At 35.8% G+C, this 25,858-nt stretch overlaps 1 protein-coding gene across 1 annotated transcript in view; it reads left to right on the plus strand.

Moving 5' to 3' along the window:
* Nucleotides 1-25,858, plus strand: part of BMP2K (BMP2 inducible kinase) — a 155,435-nt gene that overhangs the window by 61,729 nt on the left and 67,848 nt on the right. Inside the window, 3 exon segments of the mRNA XM_037830070.1 lie at nucleotides 2,390-2,495; nucleotides 23,009-23,151; nucleotides 24,332-24,453. Coding sequence (XP_037685998.1) covers nucleotides 2,390-2,495; nucleotides 23,009-23,151; nucleotides 24,332-24,453 — 371 coding nt within the window.

The following is a 25,858-nucleotide window of genomic DNA, read 5'->3' on the forward strand; positions in this document are numbered from 1 at the left end:
AACCTAGGGAATAAGTAAAATAGATTATTATATATTCATAAAATATAATATTATATAGTTGTTTTTTTTTTTTTAAGTGGAAAGAAGGCATAGTATTTTATGTGAAAAAATTGTTTGCCAAATCTATTTGATACAGTAGGGTCACTTTTTTTGTGTGAAAAGAAACATGAAGAAGGTATACATGTAAAAAGAGTACTAAATGAATTTAGAAATATGGAAATATTAAGAATTTATTTTCTAATGTTTCTATAATGCTTGTTTATTGTTTTTATACTAAGAAAAAATTATCCAAGAAAACAAAATCAAAGAAAACATGGACCACCTATTTTCTAATACCAGGGGTTTTAGAATTGTAATTTTAATCTCATGGTGGCCTGTGGTGATAGTTTAGTTGAATAAGAACTGAAATATTCTGTTAAAGGTATAACTTAATTACCGTGGCATTGCAGTTTTCTTAAAAGCTGTTTTCCTGAATCATCTACTTTTTGTTTTAGAAGTAATGAGATATTATATATCAGAAAGCTAAATTTAGAATGATATGTATGTTGGATACTGATATTGAACAAAGTCCTGTAGAATGCATAGTTTTAAGTATAGTTCCTTTATTATTGAATGGAATAAGTTGAATTAATTTAACTGAATTTCTTACTGGTATTTGGCCTTCATTTTCAAAAACAATTATGCTATGATCAAAGGGGGAGTATTAAGGCATTTCTGTTTACAGTTGGAACTGTATTTCTTTGAAATTCTTGGGTTTAAAAAATGGCAGGGATCTGATTTAGCTAGGTAATCTCAGTGTGTGTGTGTGTGTGTGTGTGTGTGTGTGTATACTATCTCTTTAAAAAGTATCTTATAAACAATAAAAAAGAGTAAGTAATAACCTAATATATCACTTAAAAAATCCGTTATGTCCTTTAATAGTGGAAACTATAGATTAGTAGATGTTTACATGTGTTCTGAAATCATATGGCTCTAGTACATTTCTGGCTGTGCTTCTACATTTGTAACTAATGTATTCATGCATGAGTTCACCTCCTAAACCTTATTTTGGTTTGGTTTATGAAGGGTTCTTGTAAAGATATTAAATGAATTGATAAAAAATCAATTTATATAGTGGATACTCAGCAGTAGTGTTAATTAAAGCCCCCATTTGAATCTCATGTCAACCCTACCTATTCAGCTGTTAAGAGGGGGATTTCTTATTTTGTATTGACGTCACCAACACACTTATTGCTTGAAGATAGGCTCATTTATACAATCTGACTTTTCAAAATTCTGCTTTTATTGTCCCTATTCTTTAGATAAACTAGAGTTGATTAGACTTTAAGATTTACTTTTTAAAGGTAAGGCTATTAGCCAAAGGGTGAAAAGATTTACCTTAAGACGATGGCAGAACTTAGACCAAGTTCCCCAACTTGAGTCCAGATCTTATACTACTGTGCTGTGATGCTTCCTTTCAATAGAATTTGTGTCTATAATTTTGAGGCATATAAAATACAGTGATCAGCAGGAGCAGCAACACGAAATCCTATGCTTTCAAACTAGTTATTGTAGGGAGATCAGTTCTTTAGAGCAATGGTTTTGCAACTTTTTTGAGGACCCACCGCTTATTAGGTATATTTATTTATAAATTATTCACATGTTCAGAAGCCATTAGTAAATATCTCAAATTACATTACACAGTTAAAACTAGGTTCATTATTAATGATAGTGGATTTAAATTAATTTACAATAGTGTTCTTGATAATTGTTTTTAATTTCCAGATAATACTGACTAGATAATTATTATCTTTGACCTCATATGCTGATAACTATCTTGTCTTATGTCACAAGTGTCAGGTATTTCATTTTCTTATTATTTTCTTATGCTTATATTATTAGTATTATCTTTATGGTTTCTTTGCAGAAATCCTTTTTAGCATGTTCATTTTAAACATTATTTACTTAAAAGTACATAAATTTATAAATCTAACTTGGTACACATAAATTGTAATATGTGGAAAACAAAAAAATGTGAGTATAACCGTTCATAAACATTAGTGCTTGATTTCTTAAAATTTTTATATAAAAGTAAATATGAATAAAAGTTCTAATATTTTATTCTTGAGTCCCAAAAGATTATCTTGTACACTGTGTTTTGGAGACTATCCCTTTACTGTGACCCATTTCTTTCTTCCTGGTTGAATTTAAAAATGAACATTCATTGAATACTTGCCTGTTAGAATATGACAGTCACATGCAAGTAAATTCCCATTGAATTACATGCCTAATTTCTACTTTTCACAATTCTTCAAATACATTAATTTAGGTTTCAAGCCATTCCTAACTGCATGGCTTTAAAATGTATTTTTTCCCAATTTTCTTAATTTTATTTCTTTCTGTTTTATAGAAGGAGCTATCTGGTCACAAAAATATTGTGGGTTATTTGGACTGTGCTGTTAATTCAATTAGTGATAATGTATGGGAAGTGCTTATCTTAATGGAATACTGTCGAGGTAAGTATCTCTATATTTAGTATTATACTAAAAAATTACCTTTAAAATAGGTTACTAGGTGTTTGGTTTCTCCCAGAGCAGCTGTCCTGTCAACTGATTCTAGAAGTTATTATTGCAATTGCAGCTTTAGTTATCTGCTGCTGTCAAAAATATATTTAAAACCCAGTCCATAGCTGGCATAGTGATGAAATGAGCATTTGATCTTAAATAGAGAATTTAAAAAAATACTTTTGGGTTTAAAATAGGAAATGTAAGCAGATAGAGAGTAATTACTTCATGCTTCCTTAGAATTCTTTTATAATCCAAACAAGAAGAGCATTAAGTGTCAACATTAGTATTCTAAGAATTTTACCAGCACTCTATCATAATAGAGGGTGCAGTTTGATCTATAATCTTTATAAACCTGTATTATGTGGTCTTTTGGAGTTCCATTGTAATGTAAGAGGATAGAAAATTATATTTTATTTGGACCTAATGAGGTATATTAAATATTTACTTGTGTTGTGTCTCATAATAATAATAATAGTGATAATAATAAAATCTCTGGTACTTTTCTTCCTTTAATGTGTGTGAAGGGGGCATTTAATCCATTTCTTACAAACCTGGTTTCTTTATCAAGCTATATCTAGCAATTTGGGTTTTAGAGAGCCCTGGTTTATATTTACATTATCTTAAGACTTTTGTGATTGATAATTCTGATACCCAGGAACTCTGTAGTTTCCTGGAGATTTGGAGTGGGGTTGTGGTGGTAGAGAAAATGTGGTCTAATTTACTTTTCTTGTAAGTAGTAAAGGACAGGAAAATGAAGTGAATTAATATTGTACATATCTATTATGATTATTTGTAACATTTTTATCTATATAATAATAGATGTTTCTTGATTGTTTTATTTATAGCTCATCTTTGCTACTGTGAAGTATTATGACCTCTTTTGAAGACTATATTGATTTTCCCCACCCCACTTTCCTTAATTTTAGCATCTATGGTGCTACTCTTAGCAGGATTCAGGTTGCCCCAATAGCCCTTGGCTATTTGTAATTTTTTGAAGAAATTAAATCCAATGTAATAGTATCCTAGATGTTCAATTACTTATCATCTAGAAGATATTTAATAGAGGAACTAAATGAGCTTCAATTATTAGGGGCAAATTTTATTTTAAATTAGAATGATTTGAACTATATTTGAGGAAGACATTCTTTTGTTTTTCTAATTTTTATCTGATATTTGAATCTGATAGCTTTCCTTTATATGAAATGTTAATTTTTATCACATTAATTCATAAGTATGGTTTCAAAAGTCAAATAATACTATTAATCTTTGGCTAAATCAGTATCTATTATTCCATCTCTCTCCTCAGAGGCAGTCATTTAAAAGTCCTTGAGATGTTTCTTCTCATAATTACTTCCATATTGCTACATAACATTCTGTAGATCAGATCTGTGGTTTTAGTGAGTTTTAGTGTAGGGTTTGAAAAGAGAAGTTACATTGTAGGGCGTGGATAAAGGGAAATTGAAGATTTGGGGCCAATGATGTAATCTGCCACAGATAAAATTTAATCATTTTGTAAAAAATAAGCCATTTTATGGAAATTTGAATGAAATAATAGATTGCACTTCTTGGCTTTTAAAATTAAATGGTAATGAGTGTACTCAGAGATATGAAGCTTGTTAGATTACTTTAAGAGTTTAGAAAAATGTTGACCTTTTGATTTTAGTGATGAAATTGAGCAGACTGTAGAAGCTTTTGTTTAGGAAATGATACCTTTTGGGAAAACACACAGAAGATTAGTGAGCTACATGCGTCTCATTTTAAAAGACCTCTAGTATTGCAATGTTTGAGTTCTACATCTGATTTTGTACTTATTTTTCATTAGAATAGCTTTATTTACCAGAAAACTGATTTTGAATAATGAAATTCTTCTTGTTTCTACATTACTGTTTTACTCTATAAATAATTACAGTTTTTAGCTTTCTCTGGAGATTGGCTTTTATGATTCAGGTTCCTTGGCCCATCAATCTCTGGATGGAAGAAAGGGACTTAACATTTGTTTAAAATTTATTCTGCTAATTAATACTGAAAGTTTTTAGAAGGGGGAATGAGCTCAAAGTTATGATTTCTTTAGCTCTGAATTGATATTTCAAGGATGTCAATAAACATCAAGGACACATTTTTCATCCTGTTTAATTTTTAGTTAAAATCAGCCTTCTCCAGTTTAGGAATAGACAGTCAGGAGTCTGGCAAACAAAGGGATGGAGGAAGGAGATGCTAGGTAGGTGCCTCAATGTTTTATGTGATATCCTGAACAAATTACAACTGAATGGACCTGAGTTTTCTGAAAGTTGGAAACTTATTATATAAATTTCAGTGTTCTCTATGCTTTGAAATTCTAGGAGGAAAACATTTCAGCAAAGGCAAGAGTTTCCTGTTTAGACAGTAATAATAAAAGGAACAGTTGAGCATGCACTTTACAGATTACAGAGTACTAAACATTCATATGTCCAACCTTGTTAAGGAAAGTTTCATGTTAATATAAGCTTGCCTTTTTTTTTTTTTAATCAAATTCAGTTTTATTGACATATATTCACATACCATACAATCATCCATGACGTGCAATCTACTGTTCACAGTACCATCGTATAGTTGTGCATTCATCACCCCAATCTATTTTTGAACATTTTCTTTCTACCAGAAAGAAGCAGAATCAGAATAAAAATAAAAATAAAAAGGAACACCTAAATTATCCTCCCTCATCCCACCCTATTTTTCATTTAGTTTTTGTCTCCGTTATTCTACTCATCCATGCATACACTAGATAAAGGGAGTGCGATCCACAAGTTTTTCACAATCCCACTGTCACCCCTTGTAATCTACATTGTTATACAGTCATCTTCAAGAGTAAAGGCTACGGGTTGGAGTTTGGTAGTTTCAGGTATTTACTTCTAGCTATTCCAATACATTAAAACCTAAAAAGTGTTATCTATATAGTGCATAAGAATGTCCACCAGAGTGACCTCTTGACTCCATTTGAAATTTCTCAGCCACTGAAGCTTTATTTCATTTCATTTCGCATCCCCTTTTTGGTCAAGAAGATGTTCTCAATCCCACGATGCCAGGTCCAGATTCATTCATGGAGTCATATCCTGGCATTGCCAGGGAGATTTACACCTCTGGGAGTCAGATCCCATGTAGTAGGGAGGGCAGTGAGTTCACCTGCCCAGGTAGTTTAGCTAGAGAGAGAGGGCCACATCTGAGCAACAAAGAGATATTCAGGGGGAGACTCTTAGGCACAATTATATGCAGGTTGAACCTCTCCTTTGCAGTAACAAGCTTCATAAGGGTAAGTCCCATGATAGAGGGCTTGGCACATCAAACCTCCAGTCCTCAGTGTTTGTGAGAACATCAGCAACAATCCAGGTGAGGAAGTCCAACGCTTCCCCATTTTCCCCCAGCTCCTCAGGGGCCCCTGCATATATATTTTTATTCTCTGCCCAAATTACTTTGGGATGTGTCGCTATTTCACTCTAACCTATACAAACCTACCATATCTCACTTCCTAGTCAAAGTTCCATGTAATTGTGGTGTTTGAAGAAACTGACTGTAGAAGTTATACTGTTTAGAAAATATAGATCCAGCACCAAATGAACATCTCTTTCCTTGGTCTCACGTGGAAGTTGAAGTTTTAACACACTATCAGTTTCAGCCTTTACCCTTTGGCCTGATTTTCCCTAGTCTTAACCAGACCTGCTTCATTCATATCTCTAATTGAAGTCTGGGCTCTTTTTCAGCTTTTTTTTTTTTTTTTTTTTTTAAAAAGTTGCTATATGTGCTAATATTGACATTCATATCTGCTGAGCTGTAGTTCTGAGTTTCATGTGTCATACAGATACCCAGTGTTCCAGAGACCAATCAGGATATAAACAAAGGGATCAGCATCTCAGAGTTTGGAGATAGCCATTACAATTCAGGAATAGATTTGACTGCTGTTAACAGTTCACAATCTAGGGACGATTACAATAATCGTTTCCCTGTTAGGCTGTGCTCTGAGATTCAGTTCTGAGTTTACACACTGTAATTAGTCCATATTCGTGAGGCATTATAGTGTTTGCCTTTGTTTCTGGCGTAGTTCACTCAAAATGCTGTCTACAGGATCCATTCACCCCTTTGCCTGTCTCACAGCTTCACTCCTTGTAGTTGCTCAGTATTCCACTGTATGCATACATCACAGTTCACCATTCTGTTCCTCAGTCAGTGTGCCCTTAGGCTACCTCCATCCTTTGCAAACCATGAATACTGCCTCCGTGAACACCAGTGTGCAAATGTCCATTCATGTCTCTGCTCTCAGATCTTCCAAGTACGTACCCCATAATAAGATTGCAGGACCTTATGGCCCTCACATACTTAGTGTCTTGTGGAACCACCACACTGACCTCCAGAAAGGCTGCACCATTCTGCCTCCTCATCAACAGTAGATAGGTACATCCCTCTTTCCATGTTTTCTCCAGCACTTTTACCCTTATTTATATTTTCCAACAATTTTTTAGATATACGTTCACACACCACACACTCATCCACTGTGTACAGTCAGCTGTTCACAGCACAGTCATAAAGTTGTACATTTGTCACCACAATCAGCACCTGAACATACTGATCACAAAAAAAATTTTTTTTTTTTTTTAGCAAATAATAAAAAAGATAAGAGAAAGAAAAGAAAAAGAAAATGTCATAAATCAATATAATGGTAAGGACAAAAAAACACCCGCTTCCAAGAAATCCCATATGCCTACCTTATATTCCCCTCTCATACACATTTAGCTTTGGTATATTGCCTTTCTTACATTTAATGGAAGCATATTACAATGTTACTGTTGACCATAGACTCCAGTTTGCTTCAATTATGTTTTTTCCCCAAATACTATCCCTTTTTCAACACTCTATCTGGTTGACATTCATTTGTTCTCCCACATGTAAAAATATTTTTCTCTCTGTAGATTTATTAACAGTTATTGGCCATTCCAGTTTTTGCCAAGTTATACAGTCCCAGTCTTTATCATCTGTGTTTACGTCTGGTGTCATATGTTCCCCTATCCCACCTCTTTCAGCTTTACTCACTCTTTGTTGAGTGTACTTACAATATTGTGCTACCATCACACAGTATTATGCTATCTGTTTCTGGATCTATACAATCAGTCCTGCTGAACATGCTGTAGTTCTTCAGCATCAAATGCTCTACCCTCTTTCTATCTCCTGGTAGCCTGTGTTACCAGCTTTTAACTCTCAAAGTTTGCTCATTAATATTAGTTCATGTTAGTGAGACTGTATAGTATTTGTCTTTCTGTTTCTGCACAACTTCTCTGCAACATAATGTCCTCAACATTCATCCACATTATTTTATGTTCCATGTCTTTGTTCTGTATTACAGCTACATAATATTCCATCATGTGTATCTATCATAGTTTGTTTATCTACTCGTCCGTTGATGGACATTTGGGCTGTTTCCATCTCTTGGCAATCGTGAATAATGCCGCTGTAAACTTCGGTTTACAAATGACCATTTGTGTCTTAACTTTCCGTTCGTCTGCATATATACTTAGCAATGGAATAGATGGGTCATATGGCAAATCTATACTTACTTCCCTCTGGAACCTCCACACTGTCTTCCAGAGTGGTTGCACCATTCTGCATTCCCGCCAACAATGAATAAGTGTGCCTCTTTCTCCACATCCTCTCCAGCACTTGTAATTTTCTGTTTTTTTTGGATAATGGCCATTCTGGTAGTTGTGAGATGATATCTCATTGTGGTTTTGATTTGCATTTCCCTAATAGCCAGTGAAGTTGAGCATTTTTTCATATGTTTTTGAGCCATTTGCATTTACTTTTCAGAAAAGTGTCTGTCCATATCTTTTGCCCATTTAAAAATTGAATTGTTTTTCTTTCTGTTGTTGAGTTGTAGGATCGCTTTATATATTCAGAATATTAAACTCATATCTGGTTTCCAAATATTGTCTCCCATTGTGTAGGCTGCCTTTTTACTTTTCTAACAAAGTCTTTTGATGTACAAAAGTGTCTGATTTTGAGGAAATGCCATTTGTCTATTTTTTTTGGTTGCTCATGCCTTGGGTAGGAGGTCTAGGAAACCACCTCCTGTCACAAGATCTTTAAGATGTTGCCCTACATTTTCTTCTAAGAGTCTTATGGTCTTAGTGCTTATGTTTAGGTCTTTGATCCAATTGAATTTAATTTTTGTATAAGGTGTGAGGTAGGAGTCCTCTTTCATTATTTTGGAAATGGATATCCAGTTCTCCAAACACCATTTATTGAAGAGGATGCTCTGTCCCAGTTGCTTTGGCTTGACTGCTTTGTCAAAGAGCAATTGTCTGTAGATGCAACGGTCTATTTCTGAACACTCAATTCGATTCCATTGGTTGGTATCTCTGTCCTTATGCCAGTACTGTGCTGTTTTGAACACTGTAGCTTTGTAATATGCTTTAAAGTCAGGTAGGGTGAGACTCCCACTTCATTCCTCTTTCTCAAGATATTTTTGGCTATTTGGGGCACCTTGCCCTTCCAAATAAATTTGGTTATTGGTTTTTCTATTTCTGCAAAGTAGGTTGTTGGGATTTTAATTAGTATTGCATTGAATCTAGAAATCAGTTTAGGTAAAATTGCCATCTTAACTATGTTTAGTCTTCCAATCCATGAACATGGTATGTTCTTCCATTTTTTTAGGTCCTGTTCAATTTCTTTTAGCAGTTTCTTGTATAAAGGCCTTCTGTGTCCTTGGCTAAGTTTATTCCTAAATACTTGATTCTTTTGGTTGCTATTGTAAATGGAATGTTTTTCTTGATTTCCTCCTCTTGGAAATCAAGAGGATACTACAGATTTTTATGTGTTGGTCTTGTAACCTGCCACTTTGCTGTAGATTTTTCTGGATTTTCTATATATAGAATCCTGTCATCTGCAAACAGTGAAAGTTTTACTTCTTTCTCTCCAATTTGGATGCCTTTTATTTCTTTTTCTTGCCTAATTGCCCTAGCTAGCACTTCCAGCACAATGTTGAATAACAGTGGTGACAGTGGGCATCCCTGTCTTGTTCCTGATCTTAGAGGAAAAGCTTTTGGTCTTTCCCTATTGAGTATGATGTTAGCTGTGGGTTTTTCATATATTGCCTTTATCATATTGAGAAAGTTCCCTTGTATTCCTATCCTTTGAAGTGTTCTCATCAAGAAAAGATGTTGAGTCTTGTCAAATGCCTTTTCTGCATCGATCGAGATGATTATGTGGTTCTTCTGCTTTGATTTATTAATGTCATGTATTACATTAATTGATTTTCTTGTGTTGAACCAGCCTTGCACACCTGGAATAAATCCCACCTGGCCTTGGTGTATAATTCTTTTAATGTGCTGCTGGATTTGATTTGTGAGTAATCTGTTGAGGATTTTTGCATCTATATTCATTAAAGAGATTGGCCTATAATTTTCTTTTTTTATAGTATCTTTGTCTGATTTTGGTATTAGGTTGATGTTGTCTTCATAGAATGAGTTAGTTAGCTTTCCCTTTTCTTCAGTTTTTTTGAAAAGTTGAGTAGGATTGGTACTAATTCATTCTTGAATGCTTGGTAGAATTCACATGTGAAGCCATCTGATTGTGGGCTTTTACTTTTTGGGAGCTTTTTGATGACTGATTCAGTCTCTTTACTAGTTATTGGTTTGTTGAGGTCATTGTTTCTTCTTGAGTCAGTGTTGGCTGTTTATGCTTTTCTAGGAAGTTGTCCATTTCTTCTAAGTTGTCCAGTTTGTTAGCATATAGTTCCTCATAGTAACTTCTGATTATCTCCTTTATTTCTGTAGGGTCAGTAGTTATGTCTCCTTTCCCATTTCTGATTGCATTTATTTGCATTTGTGCTGTCTCTGTCTCTGTCTCTGTCTCTGTCTCTCTCTCTTTTTTTTTTTTTTTGTTAGCCTAGCTAGTGGTCTGTTAATTTTAGTGATTTTCTCACAGAACCACTTCAGGTTTTGTTGACTCTCTCTGTTGTTTTCCTGTTCTCAATTTCATTTATTTCTGCTCTAATCTTTGTTATTTCTTCCCTTCTGTTTGCTTTGGGGTTGGTTTGCTCTTCCTTCTCTGGTTCCTCCAGGTGAACGGTTAATTCCTCAATTTTTGCTCTCCCTTCTCTTTTAGTATGGGTGTTTAGGGCAGTACACAAGTAAAGGCACTGCCTTTGCTGCATCCCATAAGTTTTGATATGTTGTGTTTTCATTGTCATTTGCCTTGAGGTATTTACTAATTTCTCTTGTAATTTCTTCCTTTACCCACTGGTTTTCTAAGAGGGTGTTGTTTAGTCTCCATATATTTGTGTATTTTACAACCTTCTGCCTGTTATCATTTCCAACTTCATTCCATCATGGTCCAAGAAAGTGTTTTGTAAATATCAATATTTTTAAATTTGTTAAGACTTGCTTTGTGACCCAACATGTGGTCTATCCTAGAGAAGGTTGCATGAGCATTTCAGAAAAATGTGTATCCTGCTGTTGTTGGAGGTAGTGTTCTATAAATGTCTGTCAAGTCGAGTTCATTTAGCCTACAATTCAACATCTCCGTTTCTTTATTGGTTCTCTGTCTGGATGTTCTATCCATTGATGAGAGTGGTGTATTGAAATCTCCACCTATTAGTGTAGAAGTATCTACTTCTCTTTTAATGTTCTTAGTGTTTGCATCATGAATTTTGGGGCACTCTGACTTGGTGCATAAATATTTATTATTGTTATGTTTTCTTTTTTTTTTTTTTCCTTTTTTTAAATTAAATTCAGTTTTATTGAAATACATTCACACACCATACAATCATCCATGATATACAATCCACTGTCCACAGTATGATAACATAGTTATGTGTTCATCACCACAATCTATCTCTGAACATTTTCCTTACATCAGAAAGAACCAGAACAAGAATAAAAAATAAAAGTGTAAAAAGAACACCCAAATCATCCCCCCATCACACCCCATTTGTCCTTTAGTTTTTATCTCCATTCCTCCACTCATCCATATACTGGATAAAGGGGGTGTGATCCACAAGGTCTTCACAATCACACTGTCACCCCTTGTAATCTACATTATTATATAATTGTCTTCAGGAGTCCAGACTGCTGGGTTGGAGTTTGGTAGTTTCAGGTATTTACTTCTAGCTATTCCAATACATTAAAGCCTAAGAGGTGTTATCTATATAGTGCATAAGAATGTCCACCAGAGTGACCTCTCGACTCCATTTGGAATCTCTCAGCCACTGAAACTATTTCATCTCATTTTGCATCCCCCTTTTGGTCAAGAAGATACTCTCAGTCCCACGATGCTGGGTCCACATTCATCCCCGGGAGTCATACTCTGCGTTGCCAGGGAGATTTACACCCCTGGGAGTCGGGTCCCACGTAGGGGGGAGGGCAGCGAGTTCACCTATTGAGATGGCTCAGTTAGAGAGAGAGAGGGCACATCTGAGCAAGAAAGAGGTACTCAGGGGGAGACTCTTAGGCACCATTACATACAACTTTAGACTCTCCTTTGTGGTAATGAGCTTCATAAGGGCAAGTCCCATGCTCGAGGGCTCAGCACATCAAACCACCAGTCCCAATGTTTGTGACAACATCAACACCAGTACAGGTGAGGATGTCCAAGACATCCGCACCTTCCCCCAGATCCTCGGGGCTAGGGAGGGGGAGGCTGTAAATATATTTTTTATTATCTGCCCAAATTACTCTAGGATGTGTCACTATTTCACTCCAGCCTGTACTAACCTACCGTATCTCACTTCCTATTCAAAGTTCCACACAATTGTGGTGTTTGAACAAATCGACTGTAGAGTTGTACCGTTTAGAAAATTTAGATCCTGTACCAAATAGATATCTATTCCCTTGGTCTCATATGAAAGTTGAAGTTTTAAAACACAATCAGTTTCAACCTTTACCCTTTGGCCTGGCTTGCCCTGGTCTTAACCAGACCTGCTTCATTCATATCACTAATTGAAGTCTGGGCTCTTTTTCAGCTTTTTTTTTTTTTTTTTTTTGACAGTGGCTGTATGCGCTAATACTGACATTCATACCTGCCGAGCTCTAGCTCTGAGTTTCACGTGTCTCAGAGATATGCATGGTTCCAGAGACCAATCAGGTTATACGCTAGGGGATCAGCATCTCAAAGTTTAGAGATAGGCCTTACAATTCAGGGATAGAATTAACTGCTGTAAGAGCTTACAATCTAGGGACTATTACAATTATTGTGTCCACGTTAGGCTATGTTCTAAGATTCAATTCTGAGTTTACACATTGTAGTTAGTCCATATTGGTGAGGCATCATCCCTGTCACCATGTTTTCTCCAACACTTTTACTCCTATATACATATTTTCCTACAATTTTATAGAGTTATATTCACATACCATTCATTTATCCACAGTGTACAATCAGTTGTTCATGGTATCATCATCAAGTTGTACATTTATCACCACAATCAGCACTTGAACATACTGATTACTACAAGAAAAATTGTTTTTCTTTGTTTTTGTTTTTTAGCAATAAGAAAAAATGATAAAAAGAAAAATAACATGTCATACAATATAATATACTAAGGACAGCAAATAATACCACTACCAAGAATCCCATATTACTCCCCTATATCCCCCTCTCATATACATTTAGCATTGGCATAGTGCCTTTGTTACATTTAATGGAGGTATATTACAATGTTACTGTTGACCATAGACTCCAGTGTGCTTTGATTATGTTTTTTCCTGAATACCATCCCCGTTTCAAATTTCTACATGGTTGACATTCATTTGCTTTCCCACATGCAAAAACATTTTTATATTTGTATATTTAGTAACAGTCATTGGCCACTCTAGTTTTTGCCACGTTATACAGTCCCAGTCTTTATCGTGTATCTTTACCCCTGGTGTCATACATTCTCCTATCCCACCTCTTTCAGCTTTACTCACAGACATCTTTGTTCAGTGTACTTACAATACTGTGCTACCATCACACAGTATTATGCTATCTATTTCTGGATCTATGCAATCAATCCTAAACATTCTGTAGTCCTTCAGCATCAAATGGCTGTTCTCTGCCCTCTTTCTATCTCCTGGTCGCCTGTGTTGTCAGCTTTTAACTCCCAAGGTTTGTTCATTAATGTCTGTTCATATTAGTGAGACCATACAGAATCTGTCCTTTTGTTTCTGGCTAACTTCACTCAACATAATGTCCTCAAGGTTCATCCACATTATTACATGATCCATGTCTTTGTTCTGTCTTACAGCTGCATAATATTCCATCATGTGGATATTTTGTTTATCCACTCGTCCTTTGGTGGACATTTGGGCTGTTTTCATCTCTTGGCAATTGTGAATAATGCTGCAATAAACATCGGTTTACAAATGTCTGTTTGTGTCTTAAGTTTCAGTTCCTCTGAGTATATACCCAGCAATGGAATAGCTGGGTCATATGGCAAATCTATATTTAGCTTCCTGAGGAACCTCCGTACTGTCTTTCAGAGTGGTTGCACCATTCTACATTCCCACCAACAATGAATAAGTGTGCCTCTTTCTCCACATCCTCTCCAGCACTTGTCATTTTCTGTTTTTTGGATAATGACCATTCTGGTAGGTGTGAGATGATATCTCATTGTGGTTTTGATTTGCATTTCCTTAATAGCCAGTGAAATTGAGCATTTTTTCATATGCTTTTGAGCCATTTTTATTTCCTCTTCAGAAAAATGTCTGTTCATGTCTTTTGCCCATTTTTTAGTTGAATTGTTTGTCTTTCTGTTATTGAGATGCAGGATTCCTTTATATATTCGGGATATTAAACCCTTATCTGATATGTGGTTTCCAAGTATCATCTCCCATTGTGTAGGTTGCCTTTTTACTTTTCTGACAAAGTCCTTTGATGTACAAAAGTGTTTAATTTTGAGGAGATCCCATTTGTCTATTTGTTCTTTGGTTGCTCGTGCCTTGGGTGTGAGGTCTAAGAAACCACCTCCTTTCACAAGATCTTTAAGATATTGCCCTACATTTTCTTCTAAGAGTTTAATGGTCTTGGTGCTAATGTTTAGGTCTTTGATCCACTTTGAATTAATTTTGGTATAAGGTGTGAGATGGACATCCTCTTTCATTCTTTTGGAAATGGATATCCAGTTCTCCAAACACCATTTATTGAACAGGCTGCTCTTTCCCAGTTGCTTCGGCTTCACTGCCTTATCAAAGATCAGTTGTCCATAGATGTAAGGGTCTACTTCTGAACACTCAGTTCGATTCCATTGATCAGTATATCTGTCCTTATGCCAGTACCATGCTGTTTTGAGCACTGTAGCTTCATAATATGCTTCAAAGTCAGGTAGTGTGAGACCTCCCACTTCATTCCTCTTTCTCAAGACATTTTTGGCTATTCCGGGCACCTTACCCTTCCAAATAAATTTAGTTATTGGTTTTTCTATTTCTGTAAAGTAAGTTGTTGGGATTTGAATTGGTATTGCATTGAATCTGTAAATCAGTTTAGGTAAAATTGCCATCTTAACTATATTTAGTCTTCCAATCCATGAACATGGTATGTTCTTCCATTTTTTCAGCTCTTATTCAATTTCTTTTAGCAGTTTCTTATAGTTTTCTATGTAAAGGTCTTTTGTGTCCTTGGTTAAGTTTATTCTTAAATACTTGATTCTTTTGGTTGCTATTGTAAATGGGATTTTTTTCTTGATTTCCTCCTCTTGTTGCACGTTACTTGTGTATAGGAACACTACAGATTTTTGCGTGTTGATCTTGTAGCCTGCTACCTTGCTGTATTCATTGACTAGTTCTAGTAGCTTTGCTGTAGATTTTTCTGGATTTCCTACATATAGAATCATGTCATCTGCAAATAGTGAAAGTTTTACTTCTTCCTCTCCAATTTGGATGCCTTTTATTTCTTTTTCTTGCCTAATTGCTCTAGCTAGAACTTCCAGCACAATGTTGAATAACAATGATGATAGTGGGCATCCCTGTCTTGTTCCTGATCTTAGAGGAAAAGCTTTCAATCTCTCCCCATTGCGTGTGATGTTAGCTGTGGGTTTTTCATATATTGCCTTTATCATATTGAAAAAGTTCCCTTGTATTCCTATCCTTTGAAGTGTTTTCATCAGGAAAGGATGTTGAATTTTGTCAAATGCCTTATCTGCATCAATTGAGATGATCATGTGTTTCTTCTGCTTTGATTTATTGATGTGGTGTATTACATTAATTGATTTTCTTGTGTTGAACCAGCCTTGCATACCTGGAATAAATCCCACCTGGTCGTGGTGTATAATTCTTTTAATGTGCTGCTGGATTTGATTTGCGAGTATTTTGTTGAGGATTTTTGTGTCTATATTCATTAAAGAAATTGGTCTATAATTTTCTTTTTTTGTAGTATCTTTGCCTGGTTTTGGTATTAGGGTGATGATGGCTTCATAGAAAGAGTTAGGTAGCTTTCCCTCTTCTTCAATTTTTTTGAAGAGATTGAGCAGGATTGGTACTAATTCATTCTTGAATGCTTGGTAGAATTCACATGTGAAACCATCTGGTCCTGGGCTTTTCCTTTTTGGGAGCTTTTTGATGACTGACTCAGTCTCTTTACTTGTGATTGGTTTGTTGAGGTCACCTATTTCTTCTTGAGTTATTGTTGGTTGTTTATGCTTTTCTAGGAAGTTGTCCATTTCATCTAAGTTGTCTAGTTTGTTAGCATATAGTTGCTCATAGTATCTTCTCATTATCTCCTTAATTTCTGCAGGGTCGGTAGTTATATTTCCTTTCCCATTTCTGATTGCATTTATTTGCATCTGCTCTCTCTTTTTTTTTTGTTAGCCTAGCCAGTGGTCCATCGATTTTATTGATTTTTTCAAAGAACCAGCTTCTGGTTTTGTTGATTCTCTCTATTGTTTTCCTGTTCTCAATTGCATTTATTTCCGCTCTAATCTTTGTTATTTCTTCCCTTCTGCTTGCTTTGGGGTTGGTTTGCTGTTCTTTCTCTAATTCCTCCAGGTGAGCAGTTAACTCTTCAATTTTTGCTCTCTCTTCTCTTTTCATATAGGCATTTAGGGCAATTAAATTTCCCTCTCAGCACCACCTTTGCTGCATCCCATAAGTTTTGATAAGTTGTGTTTTTATTGTCATTTGCCTCGAGGTATTTAGTAATTTCTCTTGTAATTTCTTCCTTTACCCACTGGTTTTCTAAGAAGGTGTTGTTTAGCCTCCATATGTTTGTGAATTTTATGACCTTCTGCGTTTTATTTATTTCCAACTTCATTCCTTTGTGGTCTGAGAAAGTGTTTTGTATAATATCAATACTTTTAAATTTGTTGAGACTTGCTTTGTGACCCAACATGTGGTCTATGCTAGAGAATGTTCCATGAGCACTTGAGAAAAAAGTGTATCCTGCTGTTGTTGGATGTAGTGTTCTATAAATGTCTGTCAAGTCTAGTTCATTTATTATACAATTCATCACCTCTGTTTCTTTAGTGATCCTCTGTCTAGATGTTCTATCCATTGATGAGAGTGGTGTATTGAAGTCTCCAAATATTATTGTAGAGGTATCTATTTCTCCTTTCAGTGATCACAGTGTTTGCCTCATGAATTTTGGGGCATTCTGGTTTGGTGCATAAATATTTATGACTGTTATGTTTTCCTCATGAATTTTGGGGCATTCTGGTTTGGTGCATAAATATTTATGACTATTATGTTTTATTAATATATAGTGTCCTTCTTTGTCTCTTTTAATTGTTTCACTTTTGAAGTCTAACTTTCTGATATTAATATAGCTACTCCCACTTTTTTCTGGTTGTTGTTTGCATGAAATATCTTTTTCCAACCTTTCACTTTCAGTCTATGTTTGTCCTTGTGTCTAAAGTGAGTTTCTTGTAGACAGCATATAGATGGGTCCTGTTTTTTAATCCATTCTCCCAGTCTGTGTCTTTTTATTGGGGAGTTTAATCCATTTACGTTTAGTGTTATTACTGTAAGGGCAGTACTTTCTACTACCATTTTGTTTTTTGGGAATTTATATGTCATATCTTATTTTTTCCTCTCCCTTTACCTTTCCTGATAATCTTCATTTCTGCACTCTTCTCCAACTCTCTCTCTCCTGTCTTTTCCTATCAGCTTGTAGCAGTCCCTTTAGTATTTCTTGTAGTGCTGGTCTCTTATTCACAAACTCTCTCAGTGTCTGTTTGTCTGAAAATGTTTTAATCTCTCCCTCATTTTTGAAGGAAAGTTTTGCTGGATATAGAATTCTTGGTTGGCAGTTTTTCTCTTTCCGTATCTTAAATATATCATGCCACTGTCTTCTTGCCTCCATGGTTTCTGCAGAGAAATCTGTACATAGTCTTATTGACCTTCCCTTGTATGTGATGGATCGCTTTTCTCTTGCTGCTTTCACAATCCTCTCTTTGTCTTTGACATTGGACAATCTGACCAGTAAGTGTCTTGGAGTAGGTCTATTGGGATCTATTCTATTTAGGGTACGCTGTACTTCTTGAATCTCTAATTTTCTGTCTTTTATAAGAGTTGGGAAATTTTCAGTGAATATGTCTTCTATTACTCTTTCTGCCCCTTTTCCCCTCTCTTCTCCTTCTGGGATACCCATAACACGTATATTTGTGCGTTTCATGTTGGCACTCAGCTCCCTAAGACCCTGCTCATATTTTTCCATTTTTTTCACCATCTGTTCTTTTGTGTGTATGAATTCAAATGACCTGTCTTCCAGTTCACTGATCCTTTCTTCTGCCTGTTCAAATCTACTGTTGTGTCCCTCCATTGTGTTTTTCATCTCCTCCATTGTGGCCTTCATTCCCATGAGTTCTGTCATTTGTTTTTTTAAGTTTATGAATTCTTCTTTATGGTCAGCCAGTGTCTTCCTTATATCCTTCAGCTCTTTTGCTATATCTTCCTTCATTTCATCAAATTTATTTAGCATTAGTTGCCTCCACTCCTGTGTCTCAGCTGAGTTATTAGTTTGTTCCTTTGGCTGGTCCATGTTTTTGTTTTTCTTGGTATGGCTTGTTATCTTAAGTTGTCTAGGCATCTGATTTTCTTGATTCGTCTATTTTGGAGCTTGTTTTCTATCTTTTACCTAGTGGTTTTCTTGTTGGTTGGCTTTGTTCTCTGGCCTCTGTTATTCAGTTCAACTTATTCTAGACCTCTAACTTAGCTTCTATTTAGTTGATCAGAATTTTTCCCCTCTTGTTTTTTTCTGCTTCTTGCTCTGCCTCTATGTAACCTTTTTGTGAGTGGGTCTCCTCAGATATGGTCGACCCTAGTCAGATTTTCCCAGTCTAGTGAGGCCCAGGTCTCATTGGGAGGGTGTGGAGTTTTCCTGAGAATGAGACCCTCCTATGAGGCCTTTAGAATTGGTGGTTTTCCTCTCTTGTCCAGCAGGTGGCGCTGGCCAGCCCGCAGCTCCCCCACCAGTGTAAGGAGGTATGGAGCCTTTAGTTTTCCTGGTGACTCTGATCCTGTCAGGGGTGTAGCTGACTGAAGCCAGAATCTGAATTCCAGCCCCTGGGGTCTGAATTCCCAGAAGGAGGACTGCCAGTTGAGCTGGACCTCCCTCTATTCTCCCAATCCTCAGAACTCCAGTCGTCTCTCAGGGGCACTATTCCCTTCTCCTCTCTCCTCTTTGGGGCCTCTCCAGGTAGATCCCTTGGTCAGCCTGAGTTGCCAATTAAAGACGGGGGTGGAGGCCTTCAGTAGTGAATACGGAATTCAAAGACACTGTGGGTACTCTGTCTTCCCCCAAGCCCAGCCTAGTCCCTCAACCTGGGCTTTCCGATAGAAAATAACCACATATATTACTTCTAGAGTTACCAAAAAAAAAAAAAAAAAAAAAAAGAAAAGAAATCAAGAAAAGGAAAAAAAAAAAAAAAAGTCTCTTTTAAAAGTCTTTCCCCAGCCTGGAAGTTTTGTCAATGTCGGAATAGAGCATTTAAAGATATGCTTTGGGCTATTGTCTGATAATTACTCTCCAACCCCTTCAGTTCCACCCCTGCTGGGGGCTATTGAAATGCAAAAAGATAAGGGATCATTGAGAAGCCAGAAGGGACAAAATGTAGGGAAAAAAAATGGCTTTTTTGGAGTCTGGGAATGGGTGCCCACTTTTACGTGCCCCCACTTCTCGGCGCCCAGCCCTTCTTTAGCACCCCAGCTCCCAAAGTTAGTTAATTAATTTGTTAATTAATTCTGCAGTTGAGGCTGGGTTGAGCCTCCCTTCTTGCCCTCAGCAAATTGCTGTTTTTGTTTTTTTTTCCCCCCCTTTCAGGGAGCCGGCAGCAAGACAGTCTGTGAGGTCTGGGTGGGGAGGGGTGCCAGACCCCTGGTCCGGGGAACTTACAATGTTCGCTGCGATCTCAGCTTTTCCTGCAATTCCAAACTTGTGTCCAATGTGTGACTGGTTACTGGAGACCCCGAAAACACTGTTTCATATAGTTCTTGGGTAATTGCCAGCTGCTCTAGGGGAGAGATGAAATTCTGCTCCTCACCACTGCGCCATCTTGCCCCGCCTCTGCCGTTATGTTTTCTTGATGAATTGACCCTTTTATTAATATATAGTGTCCTTCTTTGTCTCTTTTAATTGTTTTACTTTTGAAGTTGAATTTGTCTGATATTAATATAACTACTCCCTCTTTTTTCTGGTTGTTGTTTGTGTGAAATATCTTTTTCCAACTTTTCACTTTTAGTCTGTTTTTGTCCTTGTGTCTAAAGTGAGTTTCTTGTAGACAGCATATAGATGGGTCCTGTTTTTTAATCCATTCTGCCTGTCTGTGTCTTTTTATTGGGGAGTTTAATCCATTAACATTTAGTGTTACTACTATAAGGGCAGTACTTTCTTCTACCATTTTGTCTTTTGGATTTTGTATGTCATATCTTATTTTTTCCTCTCTCTCCCTTTACCTTTCCTGATAATCTTCATTTCTGCACTCTTTTCCTACTGTCTCTTCTGTCTTTTCCCATCAGCTTGTAGCACTCCCTTTAGTATTTCTTGTAGCACTGGTCTTTTATTCACAAACTCTCTGAGTTTTTTTTTTTTTTTTTTTTTTGGTCTGAAAATATTTTAATCTCTCCCTCATTTTTGACCAACAGTTTAGCTGGATATAGAATTCTTGGTTGGCAGTTTTTCTCTCAGTATCTTAAATATTTCATGCCACTGTCTTCTTGCCTCCATGGTTTCTGCGGAGAAATCTGTACATATTCTTATGGAGCTTTCTTTGTGTATGATGGATTGCTTTTCTCTTGCTGCTTTCAGAATTCCCTCTTTGTCTTTGACATTGGAGATCTGATCAGTAAGTGTCTTGGAGTAGGTCTGTTGGAATATCTTCTGTTTGGGGTATGCTGTACTTCTTGAATCTATAATTTTCTGTCTTTTATAAGAGTTGGAAATTTTCGGTGAATATTTCTTCTTTTATTCTTTCTGCACCTTTTTTCCTGTCTTCTCCTTCTTGGATACCCATAGCTCATATATTTTTGTGCTTCATGCTGTCACTCAGCTCACTAAGACCATACTCATATTTTTCCATTTTTTTTCACCATCTGTTCTTTTGTGTGTATGAATTCAAATGTCTTGTCCTCCAGTTCACTGTTCCTTTCTTCTTCTGTTCAAATCAACTGTTGCATCCCTCCATTGTGTTTTTTACCTCCTCCATTGTGGCCTTCATTCCCATAAGTTCTGCCATTTGTTTTTTCAAGTTTATGAATTCTTTATGGTCATCTAGTATCTTCTTTTTATCTTTCATCTCTTTTGCCATGTCTTCCCTCAGTTCATTGATTGATTTAGCACTAGTTGCCTCAACTCCTGTATCTCAGTTGAACTATTAGTTCTTTCCTTTGCCTTATCCATATTTTGATGTTTCCTAGTAAGGCTCTTTATCTTAAGTTGTCTGAGCATCTGATTTTCTTGATTAGTTTATTCTGGAGCTCCTTTTCACTGTTTTATCTAGGGGTTTCTTGTTGGTTGGCTTTGTTCTCTAACCTTTGTTGTTCAGTTCAACTTATTCTAGACCTCTAACTTAGGTTCTGTTTAGTTGATCAGAATTTTTCACATCTTGTTTTTCTGTTTCTTGCCCTGCCTCTTTGTAGCCTTTTTGTGAGAGGGTCTCTTCAGATATGGTTAACCCCAGTCAGGTTTTCCCAGAAAAGAGAAGCCCAGGTCTCATGAGGAGGATATGGAGTTTCCAAAGTTTGCTGTGATCTCAGCTTTTCCTCCAGTTCCAAACTTGTGTAAGATGTGTGACTAGGTCACTGGAGACCTCAACAGCACTGTTTTATACAGTTCCTGGGTAATCACTGGCTGCTGTGGAGGAGAGACTAAATTCCATTCCTTACCACTCTGCCATTTTTCTCCAACCCCTTAAACTTACCTTTTTAGATGCACAAACTTGATGTTTTATTAGAATGCTTTCTGAATGAATCGCATTTATCTGTGTTCTTAAAAGGTAATGATGGTTTACTTTTGTCTTAAAAATTATCATTATTGGGCCATTAATTTTTATAATATATTGCAACATATAATAATCCTTTCAGTGCTCAATGGTATGTGTGTAGCTATTTGATTTTAGTAAATTGTTCTGGTTCATCATCTCTTACCTGGACCTGGACTATAGTATTAGCTTGTTAACTGTTCTCTTCACTTCCATTCTTTAACCCACTCCCATCCCCAATCAAGGAGATTTTTTTAAACAGTCATATTAGGCAATTTCCTTGGTTTTCAAAATAAAATCCAACATGACTGACCCTTATCTACTTCTCCATTCTCATGTCACCTTACTCTCCTTCTGCTTCCTACACCATATCCTCATTGGCTTTCTTTAAGTTATACAAAGTTATGAAACTCTTTACCAAGTTGGAGGCGGTTGTGCATACTATTTGCTATTGCTAGCATGCTTGTCTCCCACATCTCTGCCTGGTTGATTCCTAATTATCCTTCAACCTCAACATAAATATCATTTCCTTCTCCAGGCCTTTTCTGACCCCCCTCTCTATATTCCCCTTGCTGCAGTCTCAATTTAGGGCTCCCATATTAAGTTCTCTCGTATTATCCTTTATTGTACCTAATTGTGGTTATATATTGTGCAATTGTCTCTGCCTTTAGACTATAAATTCCATGATAATTGATACCTTATTTTTGTTCACCATTATTTACCCAATAAATAGCACAATGTTGAATAACTATTTAATCAAATCTAAGAAACCAATGATTGTAAGGTACACGCTGATTTCAGAGATGTTAAAATGTTAAAAAATGACCACTAGCATTAGCAGGACACCATCTATCTTAAGATGTTCTGATCTCAGAGATGTAAAAATATGGAAAAATTGTGTCTTTGATTCAGCAAAATGATATAATAAGCCGTCTTACATGAGAATTAAAAAAAGCCCATTTCCCTTTATCTGAGACTATAAGTTCATTTCTTAATTTCTCTGTTTGTGACAGACTTCATTTGTTAAAATATGTCTTCTCAAAATTACCTTTTTGGTTAGCTGGGCAGGTAGTGAATCAGATGAACAAGAAGCTGCAGACAGGTTTTACGGAACCAGAAGTGTTACAGATATTCTGTGATACCTGTGAAGCTGTTGCAAGGTTGCATCAGTGTAAGACTCCAATAATTCACCGGGATCTGAAGGTAAGAAAGTTAGAAAATTTATGGATTAAGTAACAAATTATACTTTGGAGTTAAAATGTTCTTAAGAATGTCTTCATCTAAACCAGTTTTTATTATTGATACTGAGATTGGTCTCTCTGTCCCCTGCTACTTTTCCTGAGGGTCATGTATAGAAGACCAACTGTGGATTTAAAATTATGCTTTCCATGACTCTCAGGGGTTCCAGCATGGCTGTACAAGTGGATTTTGTGTCTCCTATTCTGCTTTTCTGTTTCACTTGTAGTAGGCTTTCTTAGAAGGTTTTATTTGAAGAAAGAAATCTCCAGCTAAAAAAGTGTGAATGTCACTGACACAGGTTGACTGTTCCTCTATTCTGTTCCCTCCTAGTTCAGAACTCCCCCTGTTTCCTGTAATACAAATTAAGCATCTGGGTGTTTTCAGGAGATCCTGGAGCAAACCTGTAAATGGGTCTCTTTACCTATGATTTGGAGAGGTATTTCATCTTACTTTCCTGTGGGCTTCTTACTGCTTGTATTTGGTACTCACTCATTAAGTTGGAAAAAGTCCCCAAGGGGGATTGAACATTCCTGGTACCATATTGTCAAAAATACCATTTAGAACTATTGGTGTTCCCTTTGATCCCCACAAACACTAATTTTACAAAAATTCCTCTTCTGGAATTTATTTATAAAAATATATGCCCAGATATCCTCATGGCTAACCTTTCCCCTCCTTAAAGTCTGCTTAGATTCATCTTCTCAGTGAGTCTCTCATCTTATTTATAATTACAATTTAACATTCCCTGACTTTACCTGCTCTACCTTTATTAGCACTTATCATCTAACTTAGGAATCAGGAGTTATATTTTTCTATAGCTGAAGTGTCAGAAAAGAAGAAAATGGAAGTATAGTAAAAGAGAGAATCTGGGCTCTGTCTGCTACTAGTTCTTTTTTTTTTGAGGGTTTCTTGGCTCTGCAGAATCATCCTGCTGTGGGAAAAGCACTTACCTGCTCATAGTAGGAGAAGCAGTAGATACAGTAAAATATATTTTTGGTCTGGTTTATTTACCCTTATAATTTGCGGTGTCTCATGTCTATACATACATGGCATAAACCCTTCAATCTTTGTTGTATAAAAACATAGTTGTTAAATGCTGTTTCACTTTGAAAATACTACTAATTATTAATTTTTTTTTCTTAAGGTAGAAAATATTTTGTTGAATGATGGTGGAAACTATGTACTTTGTGACTTTGGCAGTGCCACTAATAAATTTCTTAATCCTCAAAAAGATGGTGTTAATGTAGTAGAGGAAGAAATTAAAAAGTAAGTGTCCCTCTTTATTGTACTTGTTTCATGAGAATTTTAGTTAACTTGAATCTGTGACCAGCTCTTAATTTTAGTTATTCCATTTATGGATTTCAAAATGCTTACATGCCACAGAAACTAATTAATTTTTATCTGATTTGTCTTAGTAGGAAATACATTTTATCAAGGATATGAGTTTTTCATCTATATTATAAACAAATTTGTAAAGAAATTTGTTGAATTAGCTGTAGTAATCAGTGCAGCTATTAAAGGGAGTTTTAAGTGATTTTTGAGTTCTGTTAAACATCTGTCTTCTTTTTTGTTACTGAGGATTTGTGGTTATTTATTAGAAAAAAATTAAATTATTTGGAAGTATTTAATTAATTGTAATTAATGCTATGTATACTGTATGCATTAAAAAGTATGTGTTAAACATAAATATTAAGACTATCAAGTTACTGTTGCTTTGTAATAATGTACTACAAAGCTCTGATAGAAATGTAAGTCATACATGCTTAATGCTTTCTTGTACATTCAGTGGTTGCCAGAGCACTTGTGAGGACCTTTTCCTGACTTTTTTGCTTTCCGGTTTTAGAAAGTGATACTGCTTGTAAATCTTAGTTACCTTAATAAAATGATACAGAATGCATAAAGATCTGTCAGACTAGGAATTTCTAAGAGGTTGCTGTTTTGCAATTGCCTTTATCATTTCTTCTCTATCTAGGAGCTATCATTTGAACTGCAGTATTTCAGAAATAGCTCAAATGGAACTGATATTACTCATGCCCATTTCTATAATATTATGGATTTCTAGACTGTGTATTGCTGCAGGAAACTTAGCCTATGATGATTATGCCAGATTCCATAAAAACAAACTCCTTATAGTAAACATATAAATGTCCTAAAGAACTCAAAGACAATAAATTATTCAGTTGGCTTTTTGAGGATATACATATACACATATAATTTTAAAAATTGGATTGTGATATGTAGTGGCTACTATAGAATTCTGCTCAAACATCTCTAATTTGCTGGAAGTTTCATTTCTTGCTATTTCAATCTGAGGTATAAAGTTCACTGAATTTGCATTAATTTGAGGGGTTTTGTGCTTTGTGACTCAATTGAGGGGTTAACCGGCTATTTATTCAATGCCTTCATGCACTGGACAGCTCTTAGTGCCAGGGGAGGATAGCAGTGAACAAAATAATGCCATTCTCATGCCATTTATATTTTGGTTTCTTAGGCCATTTCTCTGCAATAACATCATTCAAAATGTCTCACCAGTTAGGCAGATTTTAAGTTGAAAAAAAGTGAGATGGTAGGATGTAAAGCTTTAAGATACTTTATATATATATATATAAATACTGAAAATTAATCTTAAATTATGCCATGATACAGGAAGTCCATACATATTCTGATCATT

Source organism: Choloepus didactylus, chromosome 3, assembly GCF_015220235.1.
Source record: "Choloepus didactylus isolate mChoDid1 chromosome 3, mChoDid1.pri, whole genome shotgun sequence".
Lineage (NCBI taxonomy): Eukaryota > Metazoa > Chordata > Mammalia > Pilosa > Megalonychidae > Choloepus > Choloepus didactylus.